The sequence below is a fragment of the Coregonus clupeaformis genome, chromosome 2, assembly GCF_020615455.1.
Source record: "Coregonus clupeaformis isolate EN_2021a chromosome 2, ASM2061545v1, whole genome shotgun sequence".
Classification (NCBI taxonomy): domain Eukaryota; kingdom Metazoa; phylum Chordata; class Actinopteri; order Salmoniformes; family Salmonidae; genus Coregonus; species Coregonus clupeaformis.
Window position 1 is genome coordinate 9,396,448 of NC_059193.1, and position 19,822 is coordinate 9,416,269.

The 19,822-nt window shown below is 47.5% G+C and overlaps 1 protein-coding gene across 2 annotated transcripts in view; it reads left to right on the top strand.

The window, feature by feature from the left end:
• Positions 1 to 19,789, top strand: part of fam149a (family with sequence similarity 149 member A) — a 34,727-nt gene extending 14,938 nt beyond the window's left edge. Inside the window, exons 6-15 of one of the 2 annotated variants that reach the window (XM_041904046.1) lie at positions 11,027 to 11,188; positions 11,500 to 11,699; positions 11,935 to 12,089; positions 12,295 to 12,401; positions 13,060 to 13,329; positions 13,714 to 13,840; positions 14,199 to 14,318; positions 17,292 to 17,370; positions 17,821 to 17,976; positions 19,167 to 19,789. In XM_041904046.1, coding sequence (XP_041759980.1) covers positions 11,027 to 11,188; positions 11,500 to 11,699; positions 11,935 to 12,089; positions 12,295 to 12,401; positions 13,060 to 13,329; positions 13,714 to 13,840; positions 14,199 to 14,318; positions 17,292 to 17,370; positions 17,821 to 17,976; positions 19,167 to 19,243 — 1,453 coding nt within the window. In that variant the 3' untranslated portion in view covers positions 19,244 to 19,789. Of the gene's footprint in view, positions 1 to 11,026; positions 11,189 to 11,499; positions 11,700 to 11,934; positions 12,090 to 12,294; positions 12,402 to 13,059; positions 13,330 to 13,713; positions 13,848 to 14,198; positions 14,319 to 17,291; positions 17,371 to 17,820; positions 17,977 to 19,166 lie in introns of those variants that run through there. The other variant, XM_041904055.1, reaches the window with a different exon arrangement.
• The last annotated feature ends 33 nt before the right edge of the window (positions 19,790 to 19,822 follow it).

Here is a 19,822-nt window from a genome sequence, read left to right on the forward strand (position 1 = left end):
ATAGCCTTGCTGTCCTTTCCCATTGTACCAACCCTTTTATATTCCTTTATTGTGAATTATTTTATTTTAGACTATATAGCCTATGGCTTCCCCCCTTTAATTATTAATATAAACTAAACAACCAAAAAAAAATCAATCAACAAAAATAGGAATATCAAAAAATTCTATTTAAAATTTTATTCAAAAATTATGTTTAATTAAAACCAATTTTTTATTTCTATATCCTATCTTACCAATTTATCAATTAGTGGCTATCTTACCACAACCCATCAGGAAATAAAATGCAAGTAGTCAACTTCAGACTACAATCCTAAAAACAAAGCCTCTAACCCTACCATTACTACACTACCCATAAACCCCCTTGCTCTATAAGCACCTAATTATTTAAATTTTACAGAATCAAGCCAAGTGATGCACAGAGCCTCCAAAATGCAATTTTTATTCAAATGATCAGTCTGTTGCCAAGCCTATGTGAAATTGTCATAACATCAAACATCCTGTAGGGGAAGATTTTGCAAACAGAACCAGCCTCAAAACCTTTTGACTCGATCCTCCCCTTGTCACGTGATGTCACGTCAGCACCTCTCTTTCTTTCTCTCTCTCTCGCCTGTCGTCTCGTCCTATCGTTCCTCTCATATGACAAAAGAACAGAGACACAGAAAAAGATTTTAGTAGTTAATGCAATCACTGAGTTACTTTCAGCATTCAACATTCCTTCGTTCACATTCGCTCTAAGAATCAACTCAGGAATAATTATGGATCGCTCAAAAACATTTTTATTTTATTTATTTATTTAATTATTTTTATTTTTAATCCGTCAACATATCTCTCTCATTTATCAATTCAATAGGTCACAAAAACAGTTATCTTTAACCAACAGCCGATGTAACAACCAAAATACACCATTAGACTCTAAATGTCTAATTCTCTGTTCCTCCATCTGAGCTGTGTCTGTTTCTCCCTGCCGCACAGTCTAACAGAGGAATGACCAATTCACCCAAAATCCCCTTTGTTGTAGTTTTAGTAACCAACGTGTTGTAGTTTAGTACCGTAAACCAACCGTGTCCTAATCTCGTGCCATAAACTCCCACGTTTTGTAGTGTAGTGTCGCAAAATTAAACGCATGCGCAAATACATTTAACGATACGATTCCCAAACAACAGAACGCTAGCATTCCGCTACCGCTTCACTATTTTACCCCTTATAATTAAACAATAACACTTAACAGAGCTCACACTTGCGTAGAACTCTGAATTCCACACACACAAACAAATTTAAGAGGCTTTATTCCATCGCAATGGCCCCCCTAAGGACACCCGTTAGCATGTAGCACGCAACACAATTAGCATTTAGCATTAGCATTTAGCATTAGCCTTTATGTACAATGTGGCATGAAACACGCAACAGGTACCCTGCACTGCCCTTTCTTTTGACTTATTTTCTACCGTTTGTGATACCGTGAGTTTAATGACCATCTACTGAGAGATTACCCCAAGCGGACACCCCGTCGGATGAAAGTCGAGCAATAATCACAATCAGATAAATTCCATCAACCCGAGTTTTTCTTTAAAACACACCTAATACACATCTAATCGCGCAAGAGGATTTTCGGCCCATTCTGAATGGCCCACTCCGGGGTCTTACACGGTACAGTGCCCTAATGTATACGTATATCTGCCTTTTATTATATCTGCCAATATCTGCCAATATCTGCCGTTAATATCTGCCTTCAATTGCTGTACAATTTTAGAATAATTATGACAGACCCCTAGTCGACCGCAATAGCACCACGTCAGCACAAACCCAAGTAATTTAAACGGTACACCTTTCAGTGCCCTTTCATAAACCAGCCAAACAACTAACGCCCAATAATTTGTGAGGAATCTCACCTTAGCCGGGTTGAGCGGTAGTCATCTCGCGATTCAGGAATGGGACAAAGAACGATGCATACGGATCCCGGACGAGCCCCCATTTTGTCGTATCGCGTCGAATGCTGGTGCTCATTGCTGTCAAACAAAGGAGTCCGCTCATACTGAACCTTTGATCATAAGTTTATTCATATCACAAACTTTCAGCATGAGTTACAGGTGTCATGAGACCCGGAGAGCAGTGTCCTCGAATTGTAATGGCTGCTCTGCCCTCTTCTTCGTCCAGCATATACTTATAAACAATGCAAAAAGATGGGTTGCTCCCTCTGCTGTCCAATCACCTGTCTCCCCTGGGGCGTCACCCCACAAATGGCTACTTTTGAACTAAGATAAACATTCTCTCTTTGTTCCTCTAGAATCGTCATAATCTTCATACACGACATAGGTTTCTAGAAATGTTTGCAAATGTATTACAAATAAACAACTTAAAAATAACATTTACATATGTCACGTATTCTGCCGAGGCTGCCCCTCCTCCTTGCTCGGGCAGGCTTCGGCGTTCGTCGTCACCGGAGTACTAGCTGCTGCCGATCTACAGTATGTTCTATGTTTCTATGTTCTACCTGTTGTTGTCTGATTGTCTCACACCTGTTTCCCATCGTGTAATTACTCCTTCCCTATTTAACCCGGTGGCTCCCATTGTGTTTTGTGCGTGTTTGTTATTTCGTTTCGTGTGTCTTTTGGTGAGCGGGTTTGCTCCTCCCTGTGTGGAGGTATTTGTATTTGTTTCTTTACTTGTCAGTAAAGTACGTTTTCATTGAGTTCTGTGTCCTGCGCCTGACTTCAACCCACCGCATTACACTGACACTCGTGACAGAAACACGCACCAGTATGGAGTCAGCAGGTACAGCCAGTCAGTCCGGATCGATGGAGGAACGCGTCCAACGACAGGAGAGCATGATCCAGGCTCTCGGCACCGCTATGGAGAGAGTGGTAAATACTATGGAACGATGGGAGAGAGGTGGCTTTCCTACACCTCCTCCAACCACTCAACCACCCACACCACTGTCCACCCCTTCGCCACCTGGGTCCAGTGGGATTCGGCTCTCGCTCCCGAGGGCATATGATGGTACACCAGCCGGGTGTCAGGGTTTTCTTCTCCAGGTAGAGCTCTACCTCGCAACCATTCACCTGGCGCCCTCGGGATACGAGAGTGTGTCCACCCTAATCTCCTGTCTGTCAGGGAAGGCGCTCGAGTGGGCCAACGCCGAGTGGGGAGGTATAGACGCTACATCAGTCCGCTACGAGGATTTCACCCGCCGCTTCCGGCGGTATTCGATCATCCACCGGAGGGGAGAGCGGCGGGCGAACGTCTGTTCCACCTAAGACAGGAGAGGAGGAGCGCGCAGGATTTTGCGCTGGAGTTCAGGACTCTGGCAGCCAGCGCAGGATGGAATGAGAGGGCCCTGATCGACCACTATCGATGCAGCCTAAGGGAGGACGTTCGTCGGGAACTGGCCTGCAGGGATACCAACTTCAACCTGGACCAACTGGTGGATATGTCCATCAGGCTGGATAACCTGTTGGAAACCCGTGGACGTTCTGATCGGGGCCCGTCCATTCCATCCGCCAGCACCTCCGACCCTACCGCCATGGAGCTCCAAGGTGCTGCGCTTAGTGAGACCAGGAGAGGGGCCGTCCCCTGTACCAACTGTGGCCGCAGAGGACACACTGCTGGTCGGTGCTGGGGAGGGTCCCCAGGGAGTCGAGGCAGTAGGCAGAGCACTGGTCGACCGTCTCAGGTGAGTAAGCACCCGACTCACCCAGAGCTCCCTGTTGCTCATATGTGTATTGAGGTTGTTTTCCCAGAGTTTTCTCCTCATTCCCAGCATAACCAGCCAAGGCTTTCGACTCTGTCAACCACAGCATTCTTATTGGCAGACTAAATAGCCTTGGTTTCTCAAATGACTGCCTCGCCTGGTTCACCAACTACTTCTCAGATAGAGTTCAATGTGTCAAATCGGAGGGCCTGTTGTCTGGACCTATGGCAGTCTCTATGGGGGTGCCACAGGGTTCAATTCTTGGGCCGACTCTTTTCTCTGTGTATATCAATGACGTCGCTCTTGCTGCTGGTGACTCTCAGATCCACCTCTACGCAGACGACACCATTTTGTATACATCTGGCCCTTCATTGGACACTGTGTTAACAAACCTCCAAACGAGCTTCAATTCCATACAACACTCCTTCAGTAGCCTCCAACTGCTCTTAAACACTAGTAAAACTAAATGCATGCTCTTCAACCGAACGCTGCTTGCACCCGCCCACCCGACTAGAATCACTACACTCGACGGGTCTGACCTAGAGTATGTGGACAACTACAAATATCTAGGTGTCTGGTTAGACTGTAAACTCTCCTTCCAGACTCACATTAAGAATCTCCAATCCAAAGTTAAATCTAGAATCGGTTTCCTATTTCGCAACAAAGCCTCCTTCACTCATGCTGCCAAACATGCCCTCGTAAAACTGACTATCCTACCGATCCTTGACTTCGGCGATGTCATTTACAAAATAGCCTCCAACACTCTACTCAGCAAATTGGATGTAGTCTATCACAGTGCCATCCGTTTTGTCTCCAAAGCCCCATATGCTACCCACCACTGTGACCTGTACGCTCTTGTTGGCTGGTCCTCACTACATATTCATCGCCAAACCCACTGGCTCCAGGCCATCTATAAATCACTGCTAGGCAAATCCCCGCCTTATCTTAGCTCATTGGTCACCATAGCAACACCCACCCGTAGTCTGCGCTCCAGCGGGTATATCTCACTGGTCATCCCCAAAGCCAACACCTCCTTTGGCCGCAATTCCTTCCAGTTCTCTGCTGCCAATGACTGGAACAAATTGCAAAAATCTCTGAAGCTGGAGACACTTATCTCCCTCACTAACTTTAAGCATCAGTTGTCAGAGCACCTTACCGATCACTGCACCTGTACACAGCCCATCTGAAATTAGCCCGCCCAACTACCTCATCCCTATATTGTTATTTATTTTGCTCATTTGTACCCCAGTATCTCTATTTGCACATCATCTCTTGCACATCTATCATTCCAGTGTTAATACTAATTGTAATTATTTTGCACTATAGCCTATTTTATTGCCTTACCTCCATAACTTGCTAAATTTGCACACACTGTATATATATGTATTTCTGTTGTATTTTTTGACTTTGTTTTGTTTTACCCCATATGTAACTCTGTGTTGTTGTTTTTATCGCACTGCTTTGCTTTATCTTGGCCAGGTCGCAGTTGTAAATGAGAACTTGTTCTCAACTGGTTTACCTGGTTAAATAAAGGTGAAATAAAAAAAAAAATAAAAAAAAAAATAAGGCGCTAGTAGATTCAGGCGCAGCTGGGAATTTTATTGATCGTCAGTATTCACTTAGTTTAGGGATTCTCACTGTACGTGTTGATGTGCCCTTCCCTGTACATGTATTAGATAGTCGCCCGTTAGGGTCAGGTCTAATCAGGGAGGACACCGCTCCACTCTTAATGAGGACGCAGGGGGGTCATGAGGAGAGGATTAGTCTCTATCTGATTGATTCTCCTGTGTATCCTGTGGTGTTGGGACTTCCCTGGTTAACCACTCATGACCCCACTATTTCATGGCAACAGAGGGCTCTCAAGGGATGGTCCAGTCAGTGCTCAGGGAGGTGTGTAGGGGTTTCCTTAGGGGCTACTACGGTGGAGAGTCCAAACCAGGTCTCCACCATGCACATTCCCTCCGAGTATGCCGATTTGGCTCTCGCCTTCAGTAAAAAGAGGGCGACTAAATTACCACCCCATCGTCCGGGGGATTGTGCGATAAATCTCCAGGTGGGCGCTGCACTTCCCCGGAGTCACGTGTATCCTCTGTCACAGGAGGAGAAGGCGGCTATGGAAACATACGTCTCCGAATCTCTGAGACAGGGATGCATTCGGCCTTCCACTTCACCTGTTTCCTCAAGTTTCTTTTTTGTGAAGAAGAAGGATGGTGGGTTACGCCTGTGCATTGATTACCATGGTCTTAATCAGATCACCGTCAAGTACAGCTATCCATTACCTCTGATAGCTTGTATGACGGAGTCATTGCACGGGTTGCGCTTCTTCACGAAATTGGATCTCAGGAGCGCGTACAACCTGGTGCGTATCCGGGAGGGAGATGAGTGGAAGACGGCATTCAGTACCACCTCAGGACACTATGAGTACCTCGTCATGCCATACGGGTTGATGAATGCTCCATCAGTCTTCCAATCCTTTGTCGATGAGATTTTCAGGGATCTGCACGGACAAGGTGTAGTGGTGTATATTGATGACATTCTCATATACTCCGCTACACGGGCCGAGCATGTGTCCCTGGTGCGTAAAGTGCTTGGACGACTGTCGAAGCATGACCTGTATGCCAAGGGGGAGAAATGCCTGTTCTTTCAGGAGTCCATCTCCTTCCTAGGGTACCACATGTCCGCGTCTGGGGTGAGGATGGAGAGTGACCGCATTTCGGCCGTGCGTAATTGGTCGACTCCAACCACGGTGAAGGAGGTGCAGCGATTTTTGGGGTTTGCCAACTACTACCAGAGGTTTATCCGGGGCTTTGGTCAGGTAGTGGCTCCCATTATCTCATTTCTAAAGGGGGGACCGGTGCGTCTGCGGTGGTCAGCTGAGGTGGACAGGGCGTTCAGTCACCTGAAGGACCTGTTTACTTCGGCTCCAGTGCTGGCTCATCCGGATCCCTCCTTGGCTTTCACGGTTGAGGTGGACGCGTCGGAGGCTGGGATAGGTGCTGTACTCGGGCACACCACCTAAACTCCGCCCCTGTGCGTTCTTTTCGAAGAAGCTCAGCCCGGCGGAGCGCAACTATGTTGTGGGGGACCGGGAGCTGTTGGCTGTGGTCCAAGCCCTGAAAGCGTGGAGACATTGGCTTGAGGGGGCTTAACACCCTTTTCTCATTTTGACTGACCACCGCAATCTGGAGTACATCCGGGTGGCGAGGAGATTAAACCCTCGCCAAGGTGGTCCATGTTTCTCACCCGTTTTGTTTTCACCCTTTCTTACAGGCCAGGTTCCCAGAACGCTAAGGCATCGCTCTGTCCCGACTGTATGACATGGAGAAGAGTTCCGTGGAGCCCACTCCCATTGTCTTAGTGGGAAGAACTGGTGGCCCACCTTAGCTAAGGACGTGAGGGTTTATGTTTCCTCCTGCTCGGTGTGCGCCCAGTGTAAGGCTCCTAGACACCTGCCCAGAGGGAAATTGCAACCCCTACCCGTTCCACAACAACCGTGGTTCCACCTATCGGTGGATTTTGTGACGGATCTTCCCCCCTCACAAGGGAACACCACGATCCTGGTCGTTGTGGATCGGTTTTCTAAGTCCTGCCTCATTCCTCTGCCCGGTCTCCCTACGGCCCTACAGACTGCTGAGGCCCTATTTACACACGTCTTCCGGCACTATGGGGTACCTGAGGATATAGTGTCTGATCGGGGTTCCCAGTTCACCTCAAGGGTCTGGAGGGCGTTCATGGAACGTCTGGGTGTCTCGGTCAGCCTGACCTCAGTGTTTCACCCCGAGAGTAACGGGCAGGTGGAGAGAGTCAACCAGGAGGTGGGTAGGTTTCTGAGGTCGTATTGCCAGGACCGGCGGGGGGAGTGGTCGGTTTTCCTCCCCTGGGCAGAGATGGCCCAAAACTCACTCCGCCACTCCTCCACCAACCTTACTCCATTCCAGTGTGTATTAGGTTATCAGCCGGTCCTGGCACCATGGCATCAGAGCCAGATCGAGGCACCTGCGGTGGATGAATGGTTTTGGCGCTCGCAGGAGACCTGGAACGCTGCCCATGTGCGCCTGCAGCAGGCCATCGGGCGGCAAAAGGCGAGCGCCGACCGCCACCGCAGTGAGGCTCCGGTGTATGCACCGGGGGACCGGGTCTGGCTCTCAACCCGAAACCTGCCCCTTCGCCTGCCCTGCCGGAAGCTGGGTCGGCGGTTTGTGGGGCCATTCAATGTCCTGAGGAGATTGAACAAGGTATGTTATAGGTTACAGCTTCCTCCTGAGTATCGTATTAACCCCTCGTTCCATGTGTCTCTCCTCAGGCCGGTGGTGGCTGGTCCACTCCAGGAGTCTGAGATACAGGAGGTTCCTCCGCCCCCACTGGACATCGAGGGGGCACCGGCGTACTCGGTCCGTTCCATCCTGGATTCGAGGCGTCGGGTGGGGGGCCTGCAGTATCTCGTGGAGTGGGAGGGGTATGGTCCGGAGGAACGGTGCTGGGTCCCTAGGAGGGACATCCTCGATCCCTCCATGTTGAGGGATTTCCACCGCAGTCATCCGACTCGCCCCGCGCCGCGTCCTCCTGGCCGTCCCCAAGGCCGTCCCCGTCGTCACCGGAATACTAGCTGTTGCCGATCTATGTTCTATGTTTCTATGTTCTACCTGTTGTTGTCTGATTGTCTCACACCTGTTTCCCATCGTGTAATTACTCCTTCCCTATTTAACCCGGTGGCTCCCATTGTGTTTTGTGCGTGTTGGTTATTTCGTTTCGTGTGTCGTTTGGTGAGCGGGTTTGCTCCTCCCTGTGTGGAGGTATTTTGTATTTGTTTCTTTACTTGTCAATAAAGTACGTTTTCATTGAGTTCTGTGTCCTGCGCCTGACTTCGACCCACCACATTACACTGACACTCGTGACAACATAAGTCTTCAGACCCTTTACTCAGTAATTTGTTGAAGCACCTTTGGCAGCGATTACAGCCTTGAGTCTTCTTGAGTATGACACAATCTTGGCACACCTGTATTTGGGGAGTTTCTCCCATTCTTCTGTACAGATCCTTTCAAGCTGTGTCAGGTTGGATTGGGAACGTCGCTGACAGCTATTTTCAGGTCTCTGCAGAGATGTTTGATCGGGTTCAAGTTCAGGCTCTGGCTGGGCCACTCATGGACATTCAGAGTCTTGTCCCAAAGCCACTCCTGCGTTGTCTTGGCTGTGTGCTTATGGTCGTTGTCCTGTTGGAAGGTGAACCTTCACCCCCAGTCTGAGGTCCTCAGCGCTCTGGAGCAGGTTTTCATCAAGGATCTCTCTGTACTTTGCTCCATTCATCTTTCTCTCGATCCTGACTAGTCTCCCAGTCTCTGCAGCTGAAAAACATCCCCACAGCATGATGCTGCCACCACCATGCTTCACCGTAGGGATGGAGCCAGGTTTCCTCCAGACCAAAAAGTTTAATCTTGGTTTAATAATAATAATAATAATAATAATATGCCATTTAGCAGACGCTTTTATCCAAAGCGACTTACAGTCATGCGTGTATACATTTTTACGTATGGGTGGTCCCGGGGATCGAACCCACTACCTTGGCGTTACAAGCGCCATGCGCCAGAGAATCTTGTTTCTCATGGTCAGAGTCCTTTAGGTGCCTTTTGGCAAAATCCAAGTGGGCTGTCATGTGCCTTTTACTGAGGAGTGGCTTCCGTCTGGCCACTCTACCACAAAGGCCTAATTGGTGGAGTGCTGCAGAGATGATTGTCCTTCTGGAAGGTTCTCCCATCTCCACAGAGGAACTTTAGAGCTCTGTCAGTGACCATCACCTCCCTGACCAAGGCCCTTATCCCCCGATTGCTCAGTTTGGCCGGGCGGCCAGCTCTGGGAAGAATCTTGGTGGTTCCAAACGTCTTCCATTTAAGAATGATGGAGGCCACTGTGTTCTTGGGGACCTTCAATGCTGCAGAAACGTTTTGTTAACCTTCCCCAGATCTGTGCCTCGACACAATCCTGTCTCGGAGCTCTACGGACAATTTCTTCGACCTCATGGCTTGGTTTTTGCTCTGACATGTACTGTCAACAGTGGGACCTTAAATAGACAGGTGTGTGCCTTTCCAAATCATGTCCAATCAATTGAATTTACCACAGGTGGACTCCAATCAAGTTGTAGGAACATCTTAAGGATGATCAATGGAAACAGGATGCACCGGAGCTCAATTTCTTAAAGTATTGATGGACTGTCATTTTTCTTTGCTTATTTGAGCTGTTCTTGCCATAATATGGACTAGGTCTTTTACCAAATAGAGATATCTTCTGTATACCACCCCTACCTTGTCACAACACAACTGATTGGCTCAAACGCATTAAGAAGGAAATAAATTCCACAAATTAACTTTTAACAAGGCACACCTGTTAATTGAAATACATTCCAGGTGACTACCTCATGAAGCTGGTTGAGAGAATGCCAAGAGTGTGCAAAGCTGTCATCAATGCAAAGGGTGGCTACTATTTTGATTTGTTTAACACTTTTTTGGTTACTACTTGATTCCGTATGTGTTATTTCATAGTTTTGATATACCATCAGTCCCTGGAGACGTATTATTTTTAAGGTGTTCAATAGAATAAATGATCTCTTCAACTATAATAGGGTCATCACACTGTTCCCTTTCAGCCTCCCCAATTTCACATCCCCCAGAGAATTAAAAAAAGAGTTGAGGACATCTCACAATACTTAGAACTATATAAATTCCTGTAGAAGTTGCAACTAAAGATGGAGATTAATTTGGGATCATCTGTGATGAGACCATTAATATTTAATTGTTGAATGGTATTATTTTTAGAGTGGTATTTTTCTAACCTGAAAAAATAAGATTAATTTTGTTCCCCCTCCTCTAGCCATTTCTTCCTAGATCAGAGTTCAGCATGTTTCCAAAGCACCGATCGCTACAATGTAGCGTTGGGTCAGCTGAGCTCAGAGTAGTGTTGACTCCACTGACTAGCTGCAGAATAGGCAGCTGCTGCTTCATTTGATTAAATAATGTTACTACAGGAGCTAGCTAGCTTATGGAAGGAGCATTTAATTTAGTAACATAGTGGAACTAAGACCTCCTCTGCACAACAACTTCAAAATCAATTACAGATTTATTGATTTAGCTTAGATTAATTCTGGTGTTTTGGGGCAGAAATTCAATGCTCCCACCACTCACTGGCTACACACTGGGATATATAAAGGGGTATACCTGCAATAAAGTGACTGATTGAAAGGGGGTCATATAAACAGTGAAATGTTTTTTTTTTTTTTTTTACAGGCAACATACCATGAATTCTGTCTAAAATAGGTATAATCATAATAATCTGCCTCCCTGACTACAGGTTATATGTTGAAGGTCATGGTCTTTCCCCAACTCCCTGCACATTGCAGGGGGCAACCCCTCCCTCCCACTCTCTCTGTGATCACTCCTCCCTTCTACAAGAAGAGGTCTACGAGGCAGAGGGAAGGATGGAGGAATTTCTTGCCTATGATGCCAAAGACACGTAAGGCATTTTAACTTTACTTTCTCAGTAAGCATGGCATTTCATATTTCAAGAGTATTTGGAAGTAAGTAATAGCCTGTGGGAGTTGTGGGACAGAGAGAGTGAGAGTGTGTGTGTGTGCGCGTGCGCATCCGTAGGCGTGTGTGTGTTGTGTGCGTGCCTGTGTGCATGTGTGTGTGTGTGTGTGCGGTTGTGTGTGTGAGTGTGTGTCTGTATGCGGTTGTGTGTGTGCAAGTCTGTGCATGTGTAGATGTGGGTGGAATGGGGGCCGTATTGCTCCAGTGTGTCTGACGTCAGTGTTCTCCCCCCAGGGAGGATGAGTGGGTGGGTCAGAGAGGAGCCTGGGGGTCTGCTGGGGCGGGGGCGGCAGGGAGGTCCGGGGTTCCCCCTGTGTCTCCCCACGCCTGTATCAGGGATGCCGTGGCTGACGAGGCCTTTGATGACGTGTGGAGGGAGGTGGTGAACTCTCTGGGGGAGCTCCTCCACAAACACTGGCAGAGACAAATCACTGGTCTGTCTATCTACAAACCACTGTATTACAGAGATACCATAGAACTACATGAATATCAATGATGATAGGCCTATTATACACAGCAACCATGGTAGAGCACACCAACTCTGTTGTAGCTGATGCTTTTTGTTATGCTGTGTTATGAATTGGGCAAGGAGTTTGACCTGATCACATGGCCTGGCCAGGATAAACTCTGGGTCCTAGTTATGAATCAAGTGTTTTGTTTGTACCGGAGGTGGAGCAGGTCACAGAGGAGCGTTGGAGGCTCTTGGTGGAGTCCTGGGTGATCCCTCTCCTCACATCAACAGTACATGTCAGCGTGTCCCTCTCTCCAGGGGCTCCAACACACATAGCATGCTGCTGTGGTCCAACTGTTGCCCCAGCACACAGGTGAGAAGTCTGCCTGCCACCAAAACACACAGTGTCAGCTGCTGCCATTGGCTCTCTAGAGGAGCTCTTGCGCTTCTGGCAACAACAGCATTCACATGAATTAACATTTATCTCAAACACACTTATTACAATGGCCTCAACAGAGGAGCCAAGGCCTCCTTAAAACAAGCCTTGAGCAACATTTATTTACTTTATTTTTTTCTAGGCCTCTCAGGTATTATCAAGCGCCTTCAAGATTAATTTAAACGGTGTTATGACAATCCAAGCTAAGCCTCTTCAACAAAGACAACACGGATTTGCAGAGAAGTCTCAGTAAGTCTGTCTGAATCCCCAGCTATAAGTGTGATCCTGAACAAACAAACCATTCCTGTTTCTCTTTGGTGTGCATCCCAAATGGCACTCAATTCTCTATACACTGAATATACAAAACATTAAGAACTCCTTCCATGACATAGACTGACCAGGTGAATCCAGGTTGAAGCTACTGTATGATCCCTTATTGATGTCACTTGTTAAATCCACTTCAATCAGTGTAGATGAAGGGGAGGAGACAGGTTAAAGAAGGATTTTTAATCCTTGACAAAATTGAGACATGGATTGTGTATGGATGCCATTCAGAGGGTGAATGGGAAAGACAAACGATTTAATTTCCTTTGAACGAGTTATGGTAGTAGGTGCCAGGCAACGCTGCTGGGTTTTTCACACTCAACAGTTTCCCGTGTGTATCAAGAATGGTCCACCACCCAAAGGACAACCAGCCAACTTGGCACAACGGTGGGAAGCATTGGAGTCAACATGAGCTAGAGGGGGACAGGGAACAGGGTGCTATTTGGGATGCACCCTTTCTGTTAGGCTTTGATACAAATAAGAACTCCAACACCTAAAATAGATTAGATAGAAAATAAATTGATACACTGGTATGACTTTAAGTAATGTCATTAATATCACTACTTTGTTGACTTCTCTGTAGTTATGATCTGGAGGACAGACCCAGAAGAGCTCCAGCCCCCACTGTGTCTCCATCCAGGAGAGCATGTAGTACTTCCTCTCACAGAGCCCCAGCTCCAGCCCCAGGCCCAGGCCCAGCTCCAGCCCACAGAGGCCTACCCCTGCCCAGGCTCCGTATCTGCTCCAGACCCAGCTCCACCTTCACAAGTACCAGCTCCAGGGGCAGGGCCAGGAGCTGCCTCATCCCCAGACATACTGTCCCCAGACACCAGGTCATCAGAGGAACCAGACTGTGAGATATCTACTGTGTATTACATGTATATAAAAACAAGTTAGCTAGGCTGGTGTTTAATTGCAACACTATCATAATTGGTATATGCAACTGCAATAAATGATTATGACTTGTTTATGGTAGAATTTAAAAAAATTGGTCAAATGAAATTGCAGTTTTGTTCTAGAGAAGAGCCATAATGACTATTACATTTGACGTCATTTAGCAGATGCTCTTGTCCAGAGCAACTAGGGTTAAGTGACATGCTCAAAGATTTTTCACCTAGTCGACTCTGGGATTCGAAACAGTAACCTTTTGGTTACTGGCCCCATTGCTCCTAAGCGCTAGGCTACCTGCCGCCCAACTATCATAACAAGGTTGTAATTGTCCTGGCTTGTACTGTAGGACCACAGTGACAGAAGGACAGCCGTCCCCTATCCTCAGTTCACTACAGAACCAGAGGCTCCTCCCCCTTCTCCATGCTGACCAATCAGAGCTGGAGCCCTCAGTGTCCACTGCTGCACCCATGCAGGTACCAGGTGACCTACTGTTTCGTCAATGTACTCAAATGTCAATACAGGAAGGTAGTATATCAATGTGTCAATTCTAATGCAGATTATAGTACATTATATTTGCCTCAATACCATAATAAATGGGTAATGATGACATGTCATTTAAATGACTTGTCATTCTGACCGAACATAAATTACCATATCGATTCAGCTTCTTATAATAATAATAATAGCTTCTTGCATTTGCATAGACATGGAAAGCAAGTGTGTGTTGGCTTGGCTGACCTTGCAAACATGCTTAACTCCAGGGCAAACAGCAGGTGTGTGCTGGTGTAGGGCAAGTGAACTTTGGTCTCGCTCTCTCTCTCTGCCTTACAGCTCAGGGGGAGGATTCTGCAAGGACATGCCACTGTACCCATCTCCATCCTTCCACCCCTCAGAGAGCCCACTCCGCTGTTGGAGTCCCTGTCTCGTCCCAACACCACACACACACTCCGGGTACGAGACACACACACACAGTCTAGGACACACAGTGGGGGCATGGTGGGGTTGTCTGAGGGAGTGGTAGTAGAAGAGAGTGTATTACTGTCTGTTGCATAGCAGATGGCCTTATCATTATATAGAACTGTCTGCTTTGCTGCATGGTTTATTGCTCTACCTTTTGGTCAACTCATTATTGTAAAAGAGAATATGTTCTTAAAACCCCCTAGATTCGATGTATGTGCCCCTGTGGAAATCTAATTAGCATAATTTAAAAATCCCCATAAAAATCTGTCAATTTAAGCTAGAGATATCTGTTTTTTTTGCATTGGATGCGTCTCCACCACATCCGCCGATGTCGCACTTCCGCGTCTGGGGTGAAAGGTGACAGAGCTAGAGTGGTGTTTGTCAGACCAAGAGACATGTACATGTGGGTTGTTTTGCTCTAGGATGCCCACAGGCCTCACAAGACTCGTCTGAAGGTCCCCCTGTACCAGTTAAAACAATTAATGGAAGTATATATGGAGACAGTTTAGTGCCAAAAATAAGGGGTTAAATACATGTAAAATAAAAAATGTTTCTTGATCTTTTTTATATTTCTCAGATATAAGACAGACACTTCAGAACAAGCTTCCTTTCGATTTTATGGGGGGGACTATCTGTTGTTCCATGTAGTGAATCTGTTATGCAATGTGTTTGTATGTGCTAATAGCAGTAAGGCTTAGACAGGGCTTAGTCTGTAGAGGGTCCACTTACCTGGTTAAATAAAGGCTAAATAAATAAAAGCTGTTGTCACGATCGTCAGGGAGAGAAGTAGACCAAGGCGCAGCGTGTGAAACAAACATGACTTTAATTAGTTAAAGTATACCAAAACACGACTCGTGAAGTCCACGGTAAACAATACCGACACGGAACAAAAACCCACAACACCCAAGGGAAAACATACAGATTAAATATGGCTCCCAGTCAGAGACAACCAGCCGACAGCTGACACTCGTTGCCTCTGATTGGGAGTCACACAGGCAAACATAGAAACAGACAACCTAGAAACCCAAACAAAGAAACAGAACACATCGAATGAACACACCCTGGCTCAACATATAGAGTCCCAGAGCCAGGGTGTGACAGTACCCCCCCCTAAAGGCGCGGACTGCGACCGCGCCTCAACTAAAGCAAAACAGGGGAGGGCTGGGCGGGCATACCTCCTCGGCGGCGGTTCTGCCTCCGGCCTTGACCACCACCCTTCAATGAACCCCCCATAGCGCCCCTGGTCCAGTCTGGCTCCGCTGGCTGGAGCTGACCTGGACGTAGCAGGAGCGGCTAGCTTCAGCTCCGTTGGGGAGCAATAAAGCGGTACCTGATCTGGCACCGATGACCCAGGCACGGGTTGTGCCGGACTGACGACTTCGCACCCCTGGCTTGGTGCGAGTGGCAGGAACGAGCCGGGCCGGGCTGGCGCGCGCACCGTAGACTTGGTGCGAGTGGCAGGAACAGGCCGGACCGGGCTGGCGACGCGCACCGTAGACTTGGTGCGTGGAGCAGGGACAGGCCGGGCCGGGCTGGCGACGCACCCCGTAGGCTTGGTGCGTGGAGCAGGGACAGGCCGGGCTGGGCTGACGACGCACACCGTAGGCTTGGTGCGTGGAGCAGGGACAGGCCGGACAGGGCTGGCGACGCACACCGTAGGCTTGGTGCGTGGAGCAGGAACAGGCCGTGCTGGGCTGGCGACGCACACCGTAGGTTTGGTGCGTGGAGCAGGGACAGGCCGGGCTGGGCTGGCGACGCACACCGTAGGTTTGGTGCGTGGAGCAGGGACAGGCCGGGCTGGGCTGTCGACGCAAACCGTAGGCGTGGTGCGTGGAGCAGGAACAGGCCGGGCAGGGCTGGCGACGCACACCGTAGGCTTGGTGCGTGGAGCAGGAACAGGCCGGGCAGGGCTGGCGACGCACACCGTAGGCTTGGTGCGTGGAGCAGGAACAGGCCGGGCAGGGCTGGCGACGCACACCGTAGGCTTGGTGCGTGGAGCAGGAACAGGCCGGACCGTACTGGGAACACACACCACTGGCCTTAAACGGGGATCAGGAACGGGCCGGACCGGACTGGTAATACACCTCAGTACCTCTCGCCGTGCCTCTACAACTTCCTTCCCTCCTCTCGCCAATGGCTCCCGTAACCCGGTGGCCTTCTCTCCTCGTCTCCCATTTCGCCCTGTGGCAGCCTCCTGCTGCCCAGTCGCCCATGCCGTGTGCCCCCCCCTAAAAATTTCTTGGGGTTGCCTCTCGCCTGTCCGACGTTGACCCGTTTGGCGCCGCTGCTCCTCTCCTGCCTGGGTCTCCCCCTTTATCGCCTTCCGGTACCGGACGGCCTCCTCCTCAGTAATCTGCCCCCAACCGAGGAGGACATCCACAAGAGTCACCTCCTGCGTGTGTTCCTGGACACGCTGCTTGGTCCTGGTATGGTGGGTTTTTCTGTCACGATCGTCGTAGGAGTGAGTAGACCAAGGCGCAGCGTGTGAAACAAACATGACTTTATTTAATTAAAGTACTAACAAAACACGACTCGTGAAGTCCACGGTTAACAATACCGACACGGAACAAAAACCCACCAACACAAAGTGAAACACAGACAGTTAAATATGGCTCCCAATCAGAGACAACCAGCCGACAGCTGACACTCGTTGCCTCTGATTGGGAGTCACACAGGCAAACATAGAAACAGACAACCTAGAACACCCAAACAAAGAAACAGAACACATCGAATGAACACACCCTGGCTCAACATATAGAGTCCCAGAGCCAGGGTGTGACAGCTGTCTACCTTTTGTACAATGAGAGGGTAATCATTGAAACATTATATATTATTATCCTTGTTTTAGATTGGATTACTGTAGTGTAGGTTACATATTACCACTATTTACCTAGGTGTGTTTGCTCAAATAAAGTATCCATTTTGTTTTAACATATGACTTGAAAGCAGCTCTTTGTTTTCTAGTCAGACACACCCATGAAGCGATCATTCACTCCCATGGATTTCACCTGCCACATGAAGACTGGGAAAGGACCTCACTCAGGTGACCGCTATAGTACTGTGTACTCATGCGTCTAGCCAACAAGTGACAGGACAGCTGTCAGTGCAGGTGGATTTATAAGTATTATGTACATTGTAAATGTTGTTTTAGAATGGATCAAGTTTATTTTGTATGTTTTGACTAACCAGGCCAGTTTCCTTTAATTCAGTGCCTGTTCGTAGGCTCAGGTGTTGTGTGAATGCATTAGTTATTATTGCACATCGGCCTCACAGGCTCTCAGCCTCACAGGCTCTGAGGAAAGTGGAGGTTAAAAGCGGAGGCAGAATGTGTCATTGTCCCCATTGGCCCTGGTTAAAAGCGGAGGCAGAATGTGTCATTGTCCCCATTGGCCCTGGTTAAAAGTAGTGCATTAAATAGAGAATGAGGTGCCATTTGGAAGCCTATGTCAGCGTCAGACGGGCATGTCGTAATGCGTCACCTCTGGTCTCCTAGGTGACTGTGCTCTGATTGGAGTGACAGGCTTTGGCGTGGGCATCACCTGCTCCACCTCCAGCGGCTTCTCCGAGAGCACCATGACAACGAGGAGACGCCAGCGCCCGCCATCCTCCTCTGTGGAGGGAGAGAGTGGGACCAGACCCCTGCTCTTAGGTAAATACTGTATATGGAGTTATTAGGAGGAAAGTGGAGAGGGTACTGCATAGGCCTGGCAATTGCCAGGGACCTCACGATACCATATTATCACCATACTGAGGGAACTCACGATACCATATTATCACCAAACTTAGGGACTTCACTATACCATATTATCACCATACTAAGGGACCACAATAAGATATTATCACAATACTAAGGGACCTCACAATACGATATTATCACCATACTGAGGGACCTCACGATACGGACCTCACGAAACCATATTATCACCATACTTAGGGACCCTCACGATACCATATTATCACCATACTGAGGGACCTTACAATATGATATTATCACCATACTGAGGGACCTCACGATACCATATTATCACTGTACTTAGGGACCTCACGATACGATATTATCACCATACTTAGGACACTCACGATACCATATTATCACCATACTTAGGGACCTCACGATACGGACCTCACGATACCATATTATCACCATACTTAGGGACCCTCACGATACCATATTATCACCATACTGAGGGACCTTACAATACGATATTATCACCATACTTAGGACACTCACGATACCATATTATCACCATGCTTAGGGACCTCCGTTACCATATTATCACCATACTTAGGTGCCGATACGATATGTATTGTGATTCTCACTATTCTATATGCATTGCGATTCTCACGATTCTATATGTATTGCGATTCGATGCTGCGTTTGTACTTCGATTTGATGTTCCAAACATATCGCACACCAGAGGGGCAAGATAGGGCCATGAGAAAATGAGTTTTGATCAGTCAGGGAAATATGAAAGTGGAGATGGAGAACAAGCTATAGGATGAAAAACACCAGAGTTTTGGCGCAGGTACAGTCAACTAGCGCTAGCTAACGCTACCTAGCAAAAAAAAGAAGTTAATATATCCATATAATATCGTCCAAAACTATATTGTGATATGTAACTGTATTTATTTTTTCCTCCATCACTAGTACTATAGTGCAATGTGTAAGTAAACAGGGGGCTGCTCATAGATTGATGTGTACAGGAAGATTGCTAGTAGGTAGATAAGTAGAGGGAGATGAGAAAAGTGGATTGAATGAATAAGGAAATGAAGCAGTACAATACAGTACACTATGTGTCCTTTCTACTGTAGTTTAACTGAAGTATAAAACTTCTCCAGGTGTTCCTCATCAACGTAAAGTGTTTGGTCGGTTTCCTGGGCATGTGAAGAAGAGACTCCAGGTGGTGTTGTCATAGCAGCATAGTCCGGACAGGAAGACAGGAAGAACAGAATGCATCAGGAACACCAACACTTTAATTAATGGGTGTGACTAGATGGAGTACAGCTACGGATGAGATTTACCATTGAACTACCGCAAGAGTTTGGAAGCCAGTCGGAGTTGGATATCACTTTTCATTGCTATGGCGATAGCTAGCTAGCCTCCCAGACAGTGGCTATCTAGAGGTAGAACAGCAATGTGCAGATAGCGTGTGGACAATAAGGACAGAGTTTTCATTTGAAAAGACCACATTTAGGCTGCAACGGCATTTTGCAGGACAAATCTGCTTGGTTATATTGTATCTGCCGTTTAATTAGATACATTGTAGTTTATTTTAAAATGTGCTTAATGAGCCATGTTAGGAGGAAAAGCATGAACTAGGTCCTACTTGTATGTTTTGTATAGAAATGTCACAGTGTCTTGAATACCCTAGGTTTTTCAAGGAATGATCATTCATTCAAATATTATTTTGAAGTTGTAAAGATATAATTTTGTGTTATGCAATAAATGGCTATTTCTGTTACATTGCCACATTTGTATTTCTGGAGTGGAAAGA